At 49.0% G+C, this 20,978-nt stretch overlaps 1 protein-coding gene across 2 annotated transcripts in view; it reads left to right on the top strand.

The window, feature by feature from the left end:
• Positions 1-17,929, top strand: part of Map3k21 (mitogen-activated protein kinase kinase kinase 21) — a 38,611-nt gene extending 20,682 nt beyond the window's left edge. For both annotated transcript variants that reach the window (XM_087900606.1, XM_087900605.1), the window contains exons 4-10: positions 707-882; positions 7,611-7,851; positions 9,274-9,396; positions 10,575-10,725; positions 11,662-11,759; positions 12,497-13,240; positions 14,847-17,929. In XM_087900606.1, the coding sequence (XP_087756732.1) occupies positions 707-882; positions 7,611-7,851; positions 9,274-9,396; positions 10,575-10,725; positions 11,662-11,759; positions 12,497-13,240; positions 14,847-15,220 (1,907 nt within the window). In that variant the 3' untranslated portion in view covers positions 15,221-17,929. The remainder of the gene's footprint in view (positions 1-706; positions 883-7,610; positions 7,852-9,273; positions 9,397-10,574; positions 10,726-11,661; positions 11,760-12,496; positions 13,241-14,846) is intronic.
• Positions 17,930-20,978: the final 3,049 nt, after the last annotated feature.

Genomic DNA, 20,978 nt, shown 5'->3' on the forward strand with positions numbered 1-20,978 from the left:
TGGCTCCGAGCCTCCATCTGAAGGCCCACATAGTGATTGTTAGCATCTCTCAGGGCTACCAGAGTGGCTTTGTTTGGGCCTTTGGTTCCCCACTTGTGGTTAAGCTTGCTGCCTTTCTCTGTGAGCTGTGAATTTACTTCATCAGTTTTGATTTTTGATTTTTTTTGATAGGGTTTTGCCAGATGCACCAGGTTGGCCTTAAACTCACTCTGTATCCCATGCTAGATGAAAATTTATTATGCATTTCAGGCTGTCCTCAGACTCACTCTGTACCCCAGGCTGGCTGCAAACTCACCGTGTAATCCAGGCTGGACCTGGATCCTGCCTCAATTTTTGTAGTGTTGGAATTACTCCTTAGACTTTCTATTATATTATAACATCTTCCAGATGTTGACTTGGGGGCTTGTGTTTTATAGCTATGTGATTCTGCAGTAGCAGTGAGACCTAAAGTGTGGTAAACATGCATCTGTGAACTGGCAGCAGCAGGCTGGTCCCACCGTGTCTCTGTTCACCTCTGACGTGGTGCTGGAGGTTGGGGGCACGGGGCACTCAGGCGCTCACTGATATGCCCTTACAATTTCCAGGAGTCCCTGCAGACAGGGACTTCTGGTTTAGTGACAAGTGTCAGATTAGGAACGTGGCCGTCTTTGGAGAACATCCCAACTGTACCGAGTCGGGAAAGTAATGTGATTCTCATTCGTTGCAGAATGCTGGGAACAAGACCCTCACATCCGCCCTTCGTTTGCCTTGATTCTTCAACAGCTGACAGAGATCGAAGGGGCATTGGCGACGGAGATGCCCCAGGAGTCCTTCCATTCCATGCAGGAAGACTGGAAACTGGAGATTCAGCAAATGTTCGATGAGCTTCGAACCAAGGAGAAGGTGAGAGGGTGGACTCACTGCCCAGTGCACCCGTAAACCTTGGGAGTGCCAGCCGGGGACCACTGTTGTTAGCCTTCTGTCAGTTTTCAGATGCCAGCATTTATTGATGCTTGCTATCCTTCAGGTTAATATAAAGTGTACTGAAAACATATAGTTGGAAAGAAAATAATCTTTTACTAGGAAATTTCCAAATGGAAAAGAGATAGGAAATAGCATAATAAACCTGTATGTTAATGGGCCTTGCTGAATGCCCAATCCAGTTTGACCACTTTACACACTTCTCCCCATTTTTTTCTGAAACTGGAGTATTTTAAATCAAATCCTTACCTCATGCTACTTTCTTATTTGTGTTGCTTGAAGATTTTGGTGTCTCGTGTGTGTGTGTGTGTGTGTGTGTGTGTGTGTGTGTGTGTGTGTGTGTAGGCTTGCTTGGTTCGTGGCACAGATGCCAAAGTCAGAGAATAATTTTTGGAAATTCCTTCTCTCCTTCCACCTTGTTGAGGCAGGGTACTCCAGGCTGACTGGTCCATGAGCTTCTGGTGACCATCCTGCCTCCACCTCCCATCTTGCTGGGAGGATGTAGAGATAGAGTTAGGTGTAGCTGGAGGCTTCTCATCCCGTCTCGTACAGCCACTTTTAAAATAACCACTCTTACTGAGGCTTAATATTAATTATAAACTGGTTGGCCTATTAGCTCAGGCTTATTATTAGCTAGCTCTTACAACTTAAATTAACCTATTTCTATTAGTCTATATTTTACTATGAAGCTCGTGGCTTGCTACCTCACATCTTGCTTCTTCAGTGGCTGCTGGCATCTCTCTGTCTCTGCCTTCTTCTCCCCTTTATTTTTGCTTGGATTTCCTGCCTGGCTTTATTCTGCCGGGCCATTGGCCAAATCAGCTTCTTTATTAACCAATGATAATAAAGCATATTCACAGTGTACAGACAGACATCCCGTATCAGTCAGGAGCTCCTGTGTCTGGCTTTTTGTGTGATCCGGGGATTGAACTCAGGTCCCGCCCAGTGAGTGGTCTAACCACAAAGCAATTTCTCCAGCCCTCCATGTTTCTTCAACTGGCAAAGATTTTGAAAAGTAATTCCCTTGCTGTTACCACGCAGACACACCTGACCTTATAGTCAAGTCACAACATCAGCATTCTGAAATCCCCGTTCTGTACACTCCGGTCACAAAAATCCGCTCAGCAGCGTCTGTGTTGGGATTTGTTCATAGCTGCCCTTGCGGCATATGACCCACGGTGCTTGGGTTGGACATTCCTGGGACCTCAACAGTAATACTGCCTTATCATATGTGTTGTTCCCTGACCTGCCATGTTATTTCATGCCTATTCCATATTCAGATGTACCAAGGGAGTTTTTCCACAGTGGACTTGGACAAATCAGAGTCATATTTAGTCCATGTTCTTCTTGGCCATGTCTTGTAAAGATATTTTTTATGTATGAGCACTCTGCACGTATATCTGCATGCCAGAAGCGGGCATCAGATCCTGTTCTAGAGGGCTGTGGGCCACCATGTGGTTGCTAGGAATTGAACTCAGGACCTCTGGGAAGAGCAGCCAGTGCTCTCAACCACTGAGCTCTTGTCAAGATATTTAGATACTGGTTCTTGTAACACCTCTCCTCTGGTCTCCAAGGCCATTGTTTTGTGGGGGAGACGAGGAAAATGTGTACATTTCTAACTCTTCAGTGTGTGCTCTCTGACGTACTTGGCTGACAGACATTATGAAGGGAAACAAGTAAGCCAGAAATGAAACACACAGCAAGCATCGACCTCACCACGCTTACGGTGTGCCGAGAGTCACGGGAGCTGGTGTGAGGCAGACTGGTGGGGGTGTGAATTGAGTAAGCCCGGTCTCTTTGGGGGTGGTGAGATAAATCATCAAATGTCACCCATATAAAAACTAGATTTCAGGTATGGCTCTGAGACACGGTAATGGTACTTAGTCTTTAAAACATCTTTGAAGTATTTGAACATTTTCGTGAATTCGGGTTCATTGTTGTTTGACAAATGCATGTTTGTCATTTTCAAGAATTCTGAAATGAGGTATTTAAATCTGTGACTAATGGTTTAATAGTTTAAGTGCTTCTGTTATACACATGCAGTGATACACATCTGTGTGTGTGCATCCGTAGCACAGCAAGCACAGTACACATGAGGGATACACATCTGTGTGTGCATCCAAAGCCCAGAAAGCACAATATTTCAAATTACTTGTCACCTTGAAGTTATATCCAGGGAGGAATTTTCCCTCCATAGGACTCTAGAACAGAGAAGGAGCAAGCACCCAGTGACTGTCTGAAGGGTTCTGAATAGGGTTCCTGTAAGTGTCCCCAGGACTGGTCCCCAGATAGAGTTCATTTTGCTGAGGGCTTTGCTGGTTGGTGTTCAACCTCCCTTCCTGGTGCTTGGGTAGAATGACCAGGATTGCCTGTCCTTACCAAGCTGAGTTTCTGGAGCTCTGGGTCAAGCAGGCTGACCGGATACCTCTGGACTCAGCTGGGTGCTGCTAAGTGGCCTTGGGCTCTGTGCTACTCCCCGCAGAGTGTCACAGAAGGAAGTGTGAAGATGGTGCCCAGCTCATGTCTCCTGCTTAGTAAGTACCATGTAAGCATGTGTCCCGGGAGAAAGATGTCATCGGGGCTGTGACCCAGGGCTCTGTAGCCTCCCACTGGGCCTGGCCAAGGCCTAGGGGAACCACCTGGAAGAGGAAGACATGGAGGCCGCTTTCAGAGGGATGTCTTTTATCAAGGCACCTTGATAAACTCTGTAGAGCTATGGAAACATTTACACATTTGGTTGGCTTAAAATGATAGGAAAATTTTGAGTTGCCTTTTTTTTTTTTTTTTGTACACTTGTCCGATTCCCTTTTAAGAATTTGAAATGAGGTGTTTGAACCCGTGACGAAACTTGATTTTCAGGATGATGGGACGGATGATTTTGGGGAAAAATGGCCTCAAATCACACAATTCCTACAGTCCTTTTGTTTAGTTGATAGCCAGTGTTGAAACCGCAGATGTAATCACAGGAGCAGAGGGGTTCTCGTGCTATAGGGTGAGATACTAAGACAATGCTTGCAGAGGGACACAGCCCTCTCTGTCTCCAGCTGGGCACCAGCACTGCGGTTTTTTTCTTCTTCCCTCTCCCCGTCTTTGATGCAGTGCCTCTCTCAGCATCCCAGGCTACTCTGCTACTGACCGTGTAGTTTTGGTGGTCGTGACCTCACCGCAGTGCTCTTGCTAAGCCTCCCACGTGCTAGGACTGCAGGCATGCCACCCTGCCACCCATCACAGCCATTTTCTTAGTGTCCTTTTGGATGCCTTCCGTTGTGTCTGGTTTGTCTCCTTGCCCCTCCCAGTGGCCCCTTATGGCCTTGTGATCGGTGATTAGAGAACACGCAATTGTGTGTCTCTTTGTGCTGTGAGGTTTCCAATCTCATCTTCCTGAGGGGTGGAAAGCCCTTCCTTTGTACGTGCGCTATCTCCCTTTCCCGCTCACTGGCTGAGGGAGGAGGCCTCGCACCCCAGTGAATGTTCAGCCCTTGGCTCCCGTCTGCATTACCCCGTAGATGGTGAATCCTCCCCACGCTCAGACTTCTTATCGCTGTCTGCCTCTGGGTCCCCTGTGTGCACCTGGCATCCGGGGCCCTCCAAGAGGCTTTGTCCTCATTAACCATTAACCTTTCTTGCAGGGAAATGATTTTGCCATTACCAGAAATTCCCCGCTGAGCCTTCGGGCAAATGCTCCTGCTGGTAACCACACAGACAGAAGGAAGACCTTTGTGCCTTGTGATTTCAAATATTCACCTATGTTTTGATATTCCATGGGTCTTCCTCCCTTTATCAAGCTTCTTATTGTTATTACTACTACTACTACTATTATTATTTTATTATTGTTATGTGTGTGTGTGTGTGTGTGTGTGTGTGTGTGTGTGTGTGTGTGAGGTCAACCTTAGTTATCTTCCTCAGTCCTTCTCTGCCTTACTTTCCTGAGGCAAGGTCTCTCACTGGAACCTGGAACCCTCAGTTCTGCCAGACTGACCTGCTAGCAGCCCCAGGGATCCTCCTGTCTGTAATTAAGTGTGTGCTCCCAGGCCTGGCTTTTATGTGTGGTTTCTGGGGACTGAACTCATGCCCTTGGACTTGTATGGCAAGCACGTAACCAACTGAGCCATGCCCCCAGCCCAACTTTTCCAGTTTTGAAAATCTCCCTGATAGGATGCATAGTTTGACTGCTTTCCCACCAATCCTGCTCCCCTGCAACCTCTTACAAATTCTTAGTGTTGTTTATGAGGTCGTTGTAGGGGATGAACACTTTTGATAGGGACTTGGAAATCAAAGTGTTCACTTGCTCAGTTTATACAGAGAGATGCAGAAGGGATTGCTGACCCCAGTTAACAGCAGACGGTGGGGCCAGCGTCAGCACCACTGAAAACAGGGACTCCAGGGGAGGAAGGGTGGGTGCTTGTGATGAGTTCAAAGCCACCCTCTCCCCTCAGGCGCTCTGCGGTCAATCTCCAGTGTGAACTCGCTTCAGAACTGCTTCTCAGCTGAGTGGGTCGCCCTTGTCTGTGACCCCTGCACTCAGGAAACAGAGCAGGAGGATTAGAAGTTCGAGGCCAGACAGGGCTACATGAGGCCCTATTACTAAAAAAAAAAAAAAAAAAAAAATAGAGATTTTCTTTTCTAAATTGCACAGCGTTTCTTTTCCCTTTTTCCTTTCCAGTGACAAACAGCCGTCTGTACCCGGCACGCGCCGGTGAGGCGGTGCCGACCCATCTGTCCATCAGAGCCAGCTGGCATGTGGTCGGGCGAGCAGTTGAAAGGCCTGGGAGTCAGGCCAAGTCACGTCTGTAGTTGTGTGTATGTGAACTGTTTAGTGAAACGAGTCCAGATCAGAGCACTCAGAACTGAATTCTGGTCCTCTCGGTGGAGTTGCCGTAGCCCAAGGGCTCCTGTTTGGAAGGACGCGTTTCTCTGTCATGAGGACACACTCTCACCTTTGTTTTCGTCCTGTCGGGAGGACAGCGGTTTTCTGGGCTCCTCTTTTCTTTCTGATATTTGTAGATTGGCTTAATTGACCCCTGAGTCCACCTAGAAAGAGTCCAAAGCTTAAAGATGTGACCTGTGGAGTCTCTGACTGACTGTGGCGCTCACACTGTGTCTTAGTTGAATGAGTCCCGTTGAGGGGTTGCTGTTTAAACTTGTGTGTGTCGCATAAAACCAGGAGTGTTTGCCCCTACCTCAAGGCTCTGGAAGGTCTCAGCCCTAGCAGGAGTCCTCTGCAGTTCCTACTGGAGCTAGGCACGAGGCTCTGCTAAGATGGAAGTGTCTGAGTAGCAACTGTTTGGCCTGCCTGCACCGATGTCTGTAGACACAACCACTCAAAATGTTTCCCTCTGTAAAGAAGAGAACACGTTAGAGAGATGGGGAGATGGTTTAAAGCGTTGCAGGGCTCTCCATTTTCCCCTAAAGGATTATGAGTTACAGTTATATGTAACATGTAATCACAAGGGTTAGTCTTTAACACAGGGGTTCTCAGTCTGTGGGTCGTGACCCCTCAGGGTTGAACGACCCTTTCACAGGGATCTTCTAAGGCCCTCAGAAAATGCAGATATGTAGATTACAATTCGTAGCAAAATTACAGTTGTGAAGTAGCAACGAAATAATTTATGGCTGGGGTCAGCACAGCATGAGGAACGGTATTAAAGGGTTGCAGCCTTGGGAAGGCTGAGAACCGCTGCTTTAATTTATTGGGTTGTAACTGTAGGTTGTATTTTGAAGCGGGCCATTCATGGGTCTAGGGATGTAGCTCAGTTGGTAGGAGGTTCGCCTGGCATTCGTAAAGCCCTGTGTTCCATGCCAGTACCTCATAAACCTGCTCCTGGTAGCTTGCACTTGTATTCATGGCACTCAAGAGGTGGAGGCAAGACCCTGGTGGTGGTGGCGCACGCCTTTAATCCCAGCACTTGGGAGGCAAGGGAGGTGGATCTCTGTGTGTTCGAGGCTAGCCTGGTCTACAAAAGGAGTTCCAGGACAGCCAGGTCTGTTACACAAAGATACAAACCCTGTCTCAGGTTAAAAAAAAAAAAAAAGAAAGAAAGAAAAGAAAAGAAAAGAGAAAAAGAGGCGGAGGCAGGAGGATTAGAAGTTAGTTACAGGTTCTTTATGGCAACTTGGGGAGCTTAAAGACAGCCTGAGCTACTTAGACTGGGTCTCGAAGCGTAAATAAATTACGTCATTCACAGCGTTCTTTGTTGATGAGTGTCGATGTATGATTTATGTGTTAGTTCAGTGGTTCTCAGCCTTCCTAAGCCTGCGACCCTTTAATACAGTTCCTTATGTTGTGCTGACCCCCAGTCATAAAATTATCTTGTTGTTACTTCATAGCTGTAATTGTGTTACCGTTATGAATCGCAGTGTAAATATCTGGTATACACGGAAGCTGATATGCAACCCTGTGGGGGTCTCGACCTACAGGCTGAGAACGGTGGTGTTAGGCCCCCATAAAGGCTAGAGGTGAGGATACAGCCATGATAAACTCAGGTGTGAACGGGAGCAAGGCCTTTGCCTGTCGGGAACTAACAGAAGAGAGGGCGCCTGCTTTGGGCGTTGGTTCTCAGGCGAGCTTGCCTGCGGTGAGCTTGCCGTGAAGGGCTTCGGGAGCAACACAGGAAGCCCATGTTGATCGCCTTTGGGACCCGACTTTGCAGGAGCTGCGGTCCCGGGAGGAGGAGCTGAGTCGAGCCGCCCTGCAGCAGAAATCCCAGGAGCTGGAGCTCAGACGCCGGGAGCAGCAGCTCGCAGAGCGTGAGATCGATGTGCTGGAGCGGGAGCTGAACGTCCTCATCTTCCAGCTGAGCCAGGAGGCCCCGCATGTGAAGAAGAGAAAGGGGAGGTTCAGGAGAGGCCGGCTGAGGCTCAAGGACGGCCACCGCATCAGCCTGCCTTCAGGTTTGTGCCGTCAGAACTGGGGAAAGCCTAGGAGGTTAAAATTTGAAAATGTGAATGAATGAGCGAATGTGCAGATGCCTGCCGCCCATGGTGCTGACAGGCTGCTGTAGGGAGTTCATGACTGACTTTCGAAATAGACGTTGGGCGCTCTCATTGCACCTGAGTTTGGGCTCTCATCACAGAGTGCTAGTGATGGGCAGACCGGGTGGTGGTCAGTACCGATTGCCAATGTGACAGTCTCTATCCTCGCCTAAGTGACAAGACCCTGGGCATGTCTGCAGAAGAATTTCTCTATTAACTGGAAGACACACCCTAATTGTGGGTGACTGTTGTGTGGCCTGGGGTCCCAGACTGAGTAAAAGGAGAAGGGAACCAGAAACTCAGAATCACAGCCCCTCTTCTGTCACAAACGCTGCGTCCTGGGTGTGTTGCCGTCATTAACGTTGATGCTTTCCTAAACTTGGGGCAGGGAAACAACTAACAGGACGCAGAAACCATCCAGCCTTAGAAGAAAGTGTGAGCTCTTCGCAGCTGACCCCACTCTTCAACGACAGGAAGTTGGAACAGCACCCCTCATTTCTATGGGCAGCCGTTGCTCAGCTGATAACTTGGGTTTATTCAATTATTAATATATCTGGCTATTTTTTTTGCCAGGTTCCCAGAAAGTCCTGGATTGTAGTATTTGGAGTTTTCCTTTCTGAAAACAAAGGACACATTTATTTGCTTGCCGAAGCCTCATAAAAGATTTCAGTCAAAGCACTTACTGCTGTAAGCATTTCTTCAATCACGAAGGATTTAGCATGCAGCAGCTACTTCTGACCACAGGATGGCGCCAAATGTCGTAATTCTGGCCCAGGATTAGGAAAGGCTCGTGTTTGGAGCCTCCCACTTTGTGTGTGTGTGTGTGCGTGTGTGTGTGTGTGTGTGTGTGTGTATGTGTGTGTGCGCGCACGTGCACCTGTCTGTCTTATGGAAGAGACACACCCTGGGTTCTAGATTGAGCCAACTTGATTTGGATACTTGTTCTACCACTTTCTAGCCCTGTTCCCCAGGCTCACAGCATCAGCAGAAATTAAATTACAGAGCTTAAAGTTCCTGTAGTAAAGCATCCTGACAGAGGCAGCATTAAGACTCACATTGTCGTCCATCATTGCAGGGAACCCAAGGCAGGAACTAGAAACCACTGGCCATATCCGCAGTCAAGAACAGAGAGAAATGAATGCAGGCCTCCTTGAGCCTATCAGAACTACCTGTTGACTCGAGTCTTTGAGACGTGGCACAGGGCCGTGCGGAGAAATGGGCTCAGACGTCAGCCAGTCTGCCCAAGGGAGATGCTGTCTGATGACACTGTTGCTTGTGACAGTGCAGAGGACAGGGAGGGAGATCACGTGAGTCCTGAAAAGCTGCTTCTTTCTCTCTCAGATTTCCAGCACAAGATCACAGTGCAGGCCTCCCCGACCCTGGACAAGCGCCGGAGCTCAGACAGCCGGCTCTGCAGCCCGCCCAGCAGCCCCCTGATGCTGCCCCGGCTCCGAGCTATCCAGCGTGAGTGTTTGCTTCTCTCTGCATCAGTGTGATCCCAGCCATGTGGTCACACTGAGTGGGTGTGCTCTGACAGTGGCTGTGAGGGAGCGAGAGGTAGATGGCAAACAGGTGGCGGTGGAGATTTGGGGCCGAGTGCAGAGGCACACTCCCGTAATCCTAGCGCTTGGGAGGTAGAGGAAGAAAACCAGGGACAACCTCAGCTATCTAATGAGTTCAAGGCCAGCCTGGGCGACAGGAGACCCTGACTGAAGGAAAGGAAAACATGAAACAAAATAACAGACACAAAGAAGTTGATCTTGGCTTTTAGGCCAGTTTCTCTCGCTCTCGACCATAAATGTGACATGCTGTCAATGCAGTGGGGGCCAGGTCCTCTCAAAGACAGGGGCCCACCAGACAGCATTCCTGTCTTCTGCTGAAGTGGCTGGCGTGATGCTCAGTGGTAGAGCACTTGCCTAGGCACACGGGGACCCAACTCTAACCCCATAAGCAACCTAGCAAGGAGCTTGAGCATTCCGCAAGCGCTAACTAACAATGTAAAGAAGATACATTTGTTTCCGTGTTTATAGAAGCCCTATTTCTAGAAGGCAAATGGCGGGATGAAAGTTAGATGTCTGTCTTTACGGACTTCACCTCCATGTTCACACATGGCTAACCTCACAGGTCCTAAAAGCTTTTATTTTATATTATAGACCAGAACTCACAGAGATCCACCTGCCTCTGCCTCCTTGTGTGCTGGGATTAAAGGTGTGCGCCACCATGCACAATGCTAGTCACACAGTTTTAAACAGTAATGTATGGTTTGTAATTAAAAAAAGAAACCTATGTATGCGTGTGTGTGTGTGTACAATGTGTGTCTGTGCCTGTGTTCGAGGGTCTGCACGCATGTGCCACGGAGGGTGTGTGCAGGCGGGAGGCCAGCCTCAGCTGTGGGTCCTCCTCTATTGCCCTCTTTGACACAGGTTCCCACACTAGCTGGTGACCTTCTGGGGATCCCCGTCTCTAAACTTTCCGCTCATTGTCTTTTCCTAGTCTTCTTCCTGCTGTTTTCTTTCTTTACAAACACAAAGCGTAGTTTTCCAAGGTGGGCGAACAAGCTGTTCTCACTGCTCAGCCAGGCACCTGGCTGGATTCTTGGACGCTTTAGTCAAATCGTATGTGACAGTGGATTGTCCACGCAGTGACTTCGGATGAGAGCCATAAAACCTGGGGACGGAACGCGGTCTTCCGACAAGAAGACTTCGAAGATGCAAAAAGGAATTTCAAGAAAAAAGGATGTACATGGGGACCGAGCTCCATTCAAGTGAAAGAAAGACCAGAGGGCCGAGACCGGTACGTGTGTGTGTGTGTGTGTGTGTGTGTGTGTGTGTGTGTGTGTGTTAAGAGGGGTGCATGGCACACACTGGGGTGGTAGCGCTGTTGTGCATGGCAGTGCTAATAGCCCTGCCCCTTGGGAAGTGATTAGATTTGCAGAGACATCTGGATAGTAACTTAGTGCTCTGTGGTGTGTTGAACTGACTATATGCAATGATTGTTAGTTCAATGAATAATTTGACATCTTTATGTATTATTTCATAATGGGGCGGTGGAGAGATTGCTCAGGCCTACAGAAGACCTGAGTTTGATTCCCAGCACCAACTTGATGTCTCATATCCAGCCCTAACTCCAGTTCCAGGGGATCCATTGCCCTCTTTTGACCACTGTGGGAATCAAACGTGCATATGGCTTGCATGCATATATTTGGGCAAAATATTCAAACATATAAACAAACAAATAAAACTAAAATATTTTTAAAGATTATATTTGTACTTTAAGTCTTCAAAATTCAAAAGCACAAAGGTACTCTCTTTGTAGCTCTAAAGAGATTACTGCTGGGCTAGACGCTCCGTGGTAAAGTACTGTCTAGCAAGCCTGAGGACCGAGCTCAGCTCCAGCGCACACGTAAGCCACAGGCATGGCAACTGCCTGCAATCTTAGGCCCACAAGAGGAAGAGACTGCAGATCTCTCGCTGTGCTAGCCAGACTGGGCGAGAGACCCTGCCTCAATGTGATAGGAAGAGGAATCGAGGCAGACTTGTGACATCCACTTCTGCCCTTCAGATGCAGGCGCACACAGGTGCAGCAGTACACACGCAAACACACAAGCAATCAATGTGTATGTGTGTGTGCGCGTGCAAACACATGCATCGCATGTACATACCAAAAAAGAGACTGCATTTGAGGGCCCTGCAGTTCCACTATGTGAACACAAATGTCTTTCTCTTACAGGGTCAGGCCTCTCTCAGATGGTAACAGTCCTTGGTCGTCTCTCCTAATAAAAAGTCAGAAAACCACACCATTGGCTTCATTGTTTGTGGACCAGTCAGGTAACCGCGCCTCAGGAAGCAGGGTGTGTCGGGTGTTAGCTCTGGGTAGGGGGTCCTCAGGATCATCTCACGTGGCCCCTAAGGTGGTTGGAGGGGTGACAGCGGGTCCTTTAGAGCTTGACTTGAGTCCAGAGGTTGTTGTGCATCCAGACTTCATGGCGCTAATGGAAAAAGATGAAGATCATAGTTTCTTATCTTACTAGGAAAACAGTGTCCCACTTAGCCATATGGCCCAGGTGAGTTTAGCCTAGTCTAGTTGGCCCAGCTAAGGATGAGCTGAGGCTGTATTCAGTAGGTTGAGTTCAAGAGGTAAAACCACTGACAACCTTCACGGATGGTTGGTAGTGAAAAGAGCTGGTCTTTTATATCCACGTGTTTATGTGTTTTATACCGTGAGAAAATCGAAATGTTTCAGCAAAACTAGAGGTGTGAGCCTTGAGTGTGTGCTGGGTGGTGTGCCCACCCTCATGCTCCCTCCCCCTGAGGGATCCTTTTAATAAGCAAGAGTTCTTCCACCGAAAGACCTCTGCATGCTTTGGTTTAGTGTGGTGGAGGTGTGTGTGTGTGTGTGCGCGTGCGTGCGCGTGTGCATTTATATCTTACGCTTCTATCGTATATCGTGATTCTTCTGTTGATATCTTGATGCTTCGTGGATTCTGGTGTGTTTGTACACAACTTAAATGGTGGTGTTTGCTATGCAATAGTTCCATAATGTTTACATTTGTACCTTTGTTTAGGATCTTGTGAAGAACTGAAACTTGCCCCTGATGGATTAGAACATAGAAAACCAAAGCAAATGAAGTTCCCTGGCCAGGCCTATGTTGGTCTACCTCTTTGCAGAGACAGCCAGAGAGAGCACCCAGTAGAGGCTGAGAGTCGGGAGGAGGGACCCTCCAAAGGCTCCCCCGTGAACCACGTGGGTGCACCCCTGTTGAGGAAGAAAACAGAATCTGCTCTGTGTGAGTGTGGGGGGCTGCTGGCATCACTGGCTTTGGGAGTGGATGTCAGGAAACTACACGGAACCCAGGCCCTCAAAAAACCATTATCTAAAGAGGAAAAGAAGCAAGAGGGCACCCTTCCATGGGTCTCCAGGTGCCAAGCAAGTACCAGACAACAGACTGCAGGCAGGGCACCCGGTGATGACCCCTCTGTCCTGCCGCCAAGTGCCTCAAGCCTTTCCTCGAAGACTGTCTCCACAAAGTGTTTGCTGCCGGCGGATGAGGAGGTGCTATCTTTGAGGAGCACTTGGATCTCTTGTGGTCCCATGATGCTCACTCCGGATCCCTGTTCTGCCACCCCAGAAAGCAGCTGTGAGCTCACCCCTGAACCAGGACTTAAGAATGATTGTGGTGTGTTGAGAAGCATGTCACCTGTCCTTCTGGAGCAGACAGGGGGAAACCTGCCACCCTGTGCCACTGCAGGAGATGAGGAACGCCATCACCCGTGGATGGGATGCAAAGAAACGCCTCTCCGACCTCAAAGTAGGTGGCCGCAGTTGGGCAACCGTGCAGATGGCGTTATAGAGGGGAGAGGAGTGTTTTCCTTTTCCTAATGATTTCAATTAATAATATTGTTCAAGTGGATCTTGAGTGCTATCCTTCGTTGTTATAACTTTAATATCACTGGAATTTAGATTCTGGGAAGAGGCTTGATTGGGACGTAGCCACTTCAGATTATCAGGTCATGTGAGTACAAAGCATGTGATGAATGACAGACCAGACTCTGGGGGCAGAGATGGGTCCTTAGGTCCAAATTCCAGCAAGTAGACAGTGGAAGAGCTGACCACGGTCCCAAACCACAGCCATCTAAGCCTAGCCCTAAACCACTCACCCCCAATTCTAAACACTTGACCGTAGCCTTCAACACTAACCCTACATACTACCTCTAATTTTAAACATTACTCCTAACCCTAGCCACTAAACCCGAACTCCAAACCCCCATCCTAACCCTCTAACCCAAATGCTAACCACGACTATCTTCAGGCCTTCCTGAGACACTCCTTGGTCACACGCTGTGGTTGTGCTGGGACCGAGGTCCTTGTCACCTCTGTGTGATTGGTGGTGGCTGGTGTGTAACAAAGCTGCAGACAGCGGGGTGGTTTAAACACCAGAGTTCCTTTCCCACTGTGTCGAAGGCACGGGCAGGGATGGATCTTCCTTAGGCCTCTCCCCTGGGCTTGCTGACCCCTCTCCCTGTGTCCTGACGTGGTGGTTCTTCTGGGTGTGTCTGGATCTTATTAGGGCCCACACTGGGGCCTGTCGCTGTGATCTTACTTTATCTTAGCCGCCTGTGAGGACCCCCCCCCCGGGGCTGGGGAGATGGCTTAGTGTTCTCCATGGAACAGACCCTGAATTTAACCCCCAGAACCCACATCAAAAGCCTGGGCGTGGTGTGCAGACCTGTAATCCCAAGGAGAGGCAGACAAATGCCTGGGGTTTGCGGGCCAACCAGGCTAGTCAAATCAGCAAATCCCAGGTCGGTGAGAGACCCTGTCTCTGAAAATAGGTGGGAAGGTCTGTAGTCGACTTTTTATGTGTATGGTGTATGCACGTGCACACGCGTACGTGTGAGCGTGTGTGTGCATGCATGCGTGGCGCACACACAGGTCATGGTGATGTCGCAGTTAACTGTGTAGAGGTTTGTGTTCAGGTTCACTATCTGTGGCCTTGGGTATATCACTATAACATTCTTGTCTACTAATAACCTGACGTCACCTCTCCTGTGGTCAGGAGCGCGGTAGAAATAAGTGTATAGGCACTGCTATAAGATTAGTTATATTAATGCCATACAGGTATTCTCTGAGACTATACCTGTGGAAAGCTATATGATCTGGGCATGGTGGCTCATGCCTGACGTCCTAGCTACGGGGGAGGATGGGGAAATGGCTGGAGGAATGTTACTGAGTGAAATACTCTTTCTGCTCTAATGGCATGTTTTCACTAAGAAAAGCACAGCCCAGTGGCTGTGTAATTGCCGTGTTGGAACTCTAGGCAACCCCACCATCGAGCAGAATAGCCATCATCTTTCCTGTCACTCATGACTTCAGAGTCTTCTCATTGCACATTGTCTGTCTGTCTCCACCCACAGGGGCCCCTGGAGATTCGGGACTACCACACTCTGCCTCACCTGGTCCTCAGAGCAAGCTGGCGAGCCAGGGCTCTCCTGGGCAACCCCAAGGTGTTCTGGCCAAGCATCAGGCACGTCCTGCCCCGCCACAAAATCCACATACTGCTTCACTGAGGACAACATCCCCACCTGCCTGGGCCAGTGACATGGAGCATGCAGTACCAGGCCTTGCCTGTCTGCTCAGTGCCCAAGAGAGAAACAGGTGCAAGGCCCCTTCCTTGCTGGATGCCAATGTGGAGGGCCAGAGCAGGGACTGTGCCAGGCCCTTGTGCAGAGTGAAGAGCGTGACATGCCCACCGCCCATCTATGCCCTGGAGAAAGACTTTCTGACATGAGTGCCTTTGCCCTCCCAGCATTCCCCGTTTGAGGTGGACACAGAGAGGCACTTTGTGCTGTGTGTCACACTTGTGGCCCATGGTGCTAGTGCTGGATCCTGACTCTGAGGTGCTCCAGAGGCTGCTGTTGGCTGTCCACCAGATGTTAGCTACCCAGTGCCTTGAAATACACAGAGGTTCAGTCAGCTGAGGCGAGGTCATTGTGGCCAGCTTCCGTGCTTCGTTCTCGCCCACGTCCCGCCCATGGCACAAGGCTGTACTACAGTGACCAACCCTCTTCGCTTCCTTCCTTCGTCCTTTTCCCTCTTTTCTTCTCCTTTTGGGTTTTTGTTTGCCACTGTCGGTTTCTTTGGTTTGCACAACAAAAAGCCAGAAATAGCTGTTCTACGTCTTGTCAATAAAAATGTGATGTTAAAAAGTAAAGATATTTATTTATAGAGGGGGAAAAATGGTTCTCCATTGATTGGAGTTAATTCGGAGTCCTATGTAAACTACCCAGAGAAAATCGTAGCCTTGTGATATGGAATGTGCCCAGTTGACTCCTGAATTACACAGGACATCCTCATCCAGGTTTTACTGAAGGGGACTTAGAAAAGTTTTCCTGAGGCTTTGAGAGATGACTCAACAGTCAAGCAGGCATAAAGCTCTTTTGGAGGACCCAAATTCAGTCCCCAGTGCCCACGTCAGGTGGCTCACGACTGCCTGTGACTTCAGTTCCAGGGCATCCAGTGCCCTCTCCTGGCTTCCACAGGCACGTGCATGCACATGCACATACTAACACGCACATACCAACACACACACACACACACACACACACACAATTAAAAGTCAAAATACTTTTTTAAAAGCTTTATTGAATATAACTGTATTGCTACTTTTGTGTCATGTGACCAAGTACCTTAGAATGACATAAAGTGAGGAATTATTTATCTTGCACATGGTTTCAGAGGGATCAGTGCAACTTTGAGGAGGACCTGGTCGGGTGGCTCACATCATAGTGAACAGGAAACAGACATAGGGAGGTAAAGGAAGAGACCAGGGCAAGATACAGCCAAAGACACACCCTCACTGAACTTCTTTCCCGTTTCTATAACTTCCCAAATAGCACCATTGTCGGGGGACCAGATGTGAGCCCATGGAGGATGGGTCACATTCAGACCTCAGCAGTAATTATTGGGGGACCAGATGTGAGCCCATGGAGGACGGGTCACATTCAGACCTCAGCAGTAGTCACCAGGCGTCTTTGAGATCAGGCATTAATATTTGGCCATCATCACATTTTGTGCCCTGCACAGTCGCTCTGTAGGTTTCGCTGCAGAAATGTCCCTTCCTTCATTAGGAGCCAGAGGTGGGACATGTCTTCGCGCTGTAGTAGCCTTTAAGAAATAAATGATCCATGGCTAGCTGAGTTTGAAGAACCTATGTGCTATGGACATACGTGTCATGTAATTTTATTTTTCCCCAAGCCTGCGGTTTTCCCAACACTGCCAGCACAGGAGATGGCAGGGCTGGGGGGTTTTCTGCCCTGAGCCGTTTCACATTTCATTTAACTCTGTGGGGGTAAACAGGCACGGCAGAAAGACACCGGCGACTTCTGGAAGCACTCATAAAGTGTGTCTTTGGATAGCAGGTGGGGTCGGAGACAGCTTCACGTTCTCCATGGACTTTCAATGTCATGAACAGAGCGCTGCGTGTTGAGCCTGGGTGACTCTTCAGGAGCTTGCTGCGTTTGCCAGGGTCCCGGGACTAGTATAATCCTCTTCTGACACCAGAGCCTTGCAAGACAGAGAGTAAATATTTAAAATGCGACACTCGGTAGGAAATGCAATTACCAAATAACCCTTGGCGTTTTATTTAAAGTTCTATCTCGGTTTCTCGAATAATGGCAGACATTGGAAGGGAATGAAATCAGATTCATGGCATCTGAGGCACCTGCAGGTTTGTCAGCAGGTGACCTGCGGGGAGGATGGCATTGCTGACTCTCGGCAGAAGGTTTCAGGTGCCTGGGGCAAACTCTCAGGCTTTCACCAGACCGGCTGTGCTGTTCCCCGCTCTCCTGTTCGGCTTCTCCTCGGTTGTTATTAAAAGGTGTAATAGGGGTGTGGTTCTCTCAACACTTGTCACGTTGCGTAAGCCGGTTGCTGGCTTCCTTTCAACCAATCATTTGAAGCGAAGCTAAAAGTAAAAGAAATGCCCCAAATACCCAGTGCATGGAAGGAAAATATAGAAATGGTGCGCTTAGCTTTGCTCCTGTCGCAGCGTTCCATGGAGTGCGTGTGCGTGATGGAGGTGATGGAACTGGACGTGCTAGACACGTTTGTCTGTCCATTAGGTCCCTCTCACTCAGGGTTCCAGCCTCTTCCTTTGGCTCAACTCTGATGAACTTAGAAATGAAGCCATGCTAAAACAGCAATCCAATGTAAGAAGCCAATCTGACCCTCGATTGCCGAGGATTGCCTTCACTGAGATCCCGGCACACTTCTGGTTGTCTGTGCACACTACACACCTAGCAGAACCTGGCTGTTCATTTGCTATAGACCTCGGCGACCTAGAAGATCACTTAATCTGGTTCCTGTTAACCCATATTGAGGTTTCCCCTCCCACTGCAGAAAGTAACAGCTGGGGCCTGATACGCTATATTCAGAAGCCTGTGGCTGACAGAAATGTTTACATGTGTTGTCTATTTTTTAATAAACCTTTTATAGCTTGTCTGCTGGCGTCGTGGCTTTGATCTACTCCTAACTGGTTGCAGTGGTTTGCTTTGTATTCAGTGAGGAAGCCATGAAGGAGATGAATGCTTCCTGTGTAAATGTGGAGACCTGAGCACCACCCCCAAGACCCTCGCTAAACAGCAAGTCATGGTGATCACGTGGTCCCACGGGGAGGGGGAGCAAGGCCAGTCCCTGGGGCTCGCTGGCCAGCTAGTCTAGCAAGCTTCAGGCCAATGAGAGACCCTGTGTCACAAAACAAGGCTGGTGGCTCCTCAGGATTAACACTCAGAGTTCACTTCTGGTTTCTGTGCGCGCGCACATACACACACTCCTGTGCACACACACCTTTGTGCATACGTGTGTGACACATGTACTCAAATTTAAAAAGAGTAGCAAGCGTGTGGCGCCTCCTTCATGTGTGGCCATCTAGATTCTAATGCTCCGTCGCCATCAACAACTTCTGAATCAGTCTTGGCCAGTTAGTCTTTTGTTAACGTGATATAACCTCAAGTCACCTGGGGAAAGGAGTCTTGAATCAAAGGAAAGAGATGTCACCATCAAATTTCCTGTAGGCAAGCTTGTAGCGCACTTTCTGGATTAATGATTGATGTGAGAAAACCCAGCCCACTGTAGCCAGGAGGTCCTGGGTGTTACAAGAAAGTAGACTGAGCAAGCCCTGGAGACCCAGTAAGCAGCACCCCTCCATGGCCTCTGCTTCAGTTCCTGCCTCCAGGTTCCTGTTTCAGTCCCTGTCTTGACTTCCCGCCATGACAGACTGTGACTAGGATGTGACCCAAACAGACTCTTCTCTTTCAAGTTGCTTTTGACCACGGTGTTTTTTCACAGTAATTAATCCACTTCTGAGTGGGGGCACACGCACTTTTGTTTTCACCGGGCCCCAAGTTGCTTAGCTAAAATGCCAGCTTTACACCCTCCCTAAGGCCCTCCACCCATCTTCTCAGTAAAAAACCACCTGGCATGTGAGCCAGAGGCCTCTGTACTAGGAAAACAACATCACAGAGACATCTGTATGGCTGAGGATTGTTCCAGAACTATAGGGCCAATAAATGGATACTTTCCACTTTACTGATAAAGAAGCCCAGACTTAGGGAGAGGGGTCAATTGGTGCCTTCAGTCCAGCCTGCATTTCAACCTCCCGCGGGTACTTCCAAATCATGGGGGAGGAGGGGGAGGAGGAGTCTTCTGATCCTTAGCTGGTTTTCAGTATATGCTACTGCTAATACGTTTGTCAAATGCCAATTCAGAGAAAGAAATATGAGCCCTGCTTGGAGCCTGGAGGTCTCCGAATGCTGCCCTGAGAATCTGGCAGTGGGTTTGACTTTAATTTGGAGTATGCATTTTTAGAGAGGGTTGTCCATAGAGAGGAGGCCAACAGGATAGGCATCTAAGTAGAGACATTTCTAGGAAATTGGCTCATGGCAGAGCATAGACGGCCAAGTCTGAGTTCTGCAGGGCAGGCTGCAGACCTAAGGACGAAGAATGGAGGATACTGTTTATGTTGAAAGACCTTTTGAGGTTCAGGGTCAAGGAAAGGTCCAAGGTAAGAGGTCTAAGGTCAAGGAGAGGTCTAAGGTAAGAGGTCCAAGGTCAAGGAGAGGTCCAAGGTCAAGGCAAGGGTAGTTTTCATCATTAGAGGCTTCTCTTGTTCATTTGCAGATAGTTCTCTCTCTCTCTCTCTCTCTCTCTGTATGTGTGTGTATTTGTAGGTTCACAAGCATGTATGCACACACGTGTGGAGGTCAGAGTTCAATGTTAAGTCATTCTCAGTCTCTAACTTATTTTTTGAGTCAGAGTCTCTCTCATGGAAACTGGGACTCTGATTAAGTTAACTTGGCTTGCCAGCAAGCCCCAAAGATCCTCTGTCTACTTTCCCAGCACCGAGTACACACACAAGCACTGCTGTGCCCAGCTTTGTGTGATGTGGGGGCTGAGAACTGAACTCAGGCCCCTATGCCTACACAGTAAGCATTGTTGACTGAGCCATCTCCCTAGATGGCTTTTCTTCCTTCTGGGTCCCAACATGGTTGTTATTCTGTGTGTGTCCATATCCCAATCACAGCTTAGAAAAACACCCTTAAAGCGGAACTAGTTCCACCTCAGTGGTCTCCGTTGGCCTCTGTGAAGACACACAGCCAGCCACAGACACTTGCTGGGGGCAAGCTCAGCACACGGAGCCACAAACCCAGCCAATGACAGTGCCCTACTGGCAGCATGGGGGCTATGTGGACGGCAGAAGGAAAGCCCAGACAATGCCACCAGCTCTTCCAGCAAGGGGGAGAACAGGAGAGAGCTGATACCTGTAGATACCTGCAGGTGGCGCAAGGGGAAAGGACGGTCCTGGCTGCCGTGGCCAGACTCAGCCACCCTTCCTCAATACTCCAAGTATAGAGACAGATCAGTGAAAATCAGGGAAGAGGGGTTAGTCACTGCAGTCACCTTGAGAAGTGGAGTAAATAAAGATGAGGTACAGGGATCCCCAAGCCCATCTTCAGGGCACTGACGAGAGGCTCAGGTTTTAATACAGAGCAAGAGATGTGCGTAGCTATAAGGAGGCCTGGTCAAGGCGCTATCTTACTTAACATTGGTCCACCAATGTCTGGGCTCCAGAATCTCCTGCAAAGTGGTATGACAGTTAATAGAACCATGTGAAAACCCTTTTGGGGTGACACACATCTCACTCTAGTTGGGGCCTCCCTGGCTTGAGATCCCTCGGAGGGGGGACGACTTCAATTTCTTGGGGGTCTGTAGTTTCAATAGTCAGAGAGCTAAAAAGGGGGTTCTACCCGACCCTCAAATGCTAAGGGCCAGTGCCAACCCCAAGATAGGGAACTGTGACCCTGCCCCCCAACCCCTGTTCCCCTTCTTCCTCCTTCTGAAACGTAAAGAAACTGTACTATGGGACCTTCTCTAAATTTCCCTGACCCTAACACCAGGGTATGGCTGTTCGGTACTTTATGTCACTGTGAACTGGAGCCCCCCAAGGGAGGGCTTCTCACTCGTCTCACTGAGGGAAGCAGTCCTTTAGA

This window comes from Myodes glareolus, chromosome 22 (genome assembly GCF_982192425.1).
Source record: "Myodes glareolus chromosome 22, mMyoGla1.1, whole genome shotgun sequence".
Lineage (NCBI taxonomy): Eukaryota > Metazoa > Chordata > Mammalia > Rodentia > Cricetidae > Myodes > Myodes glareolus.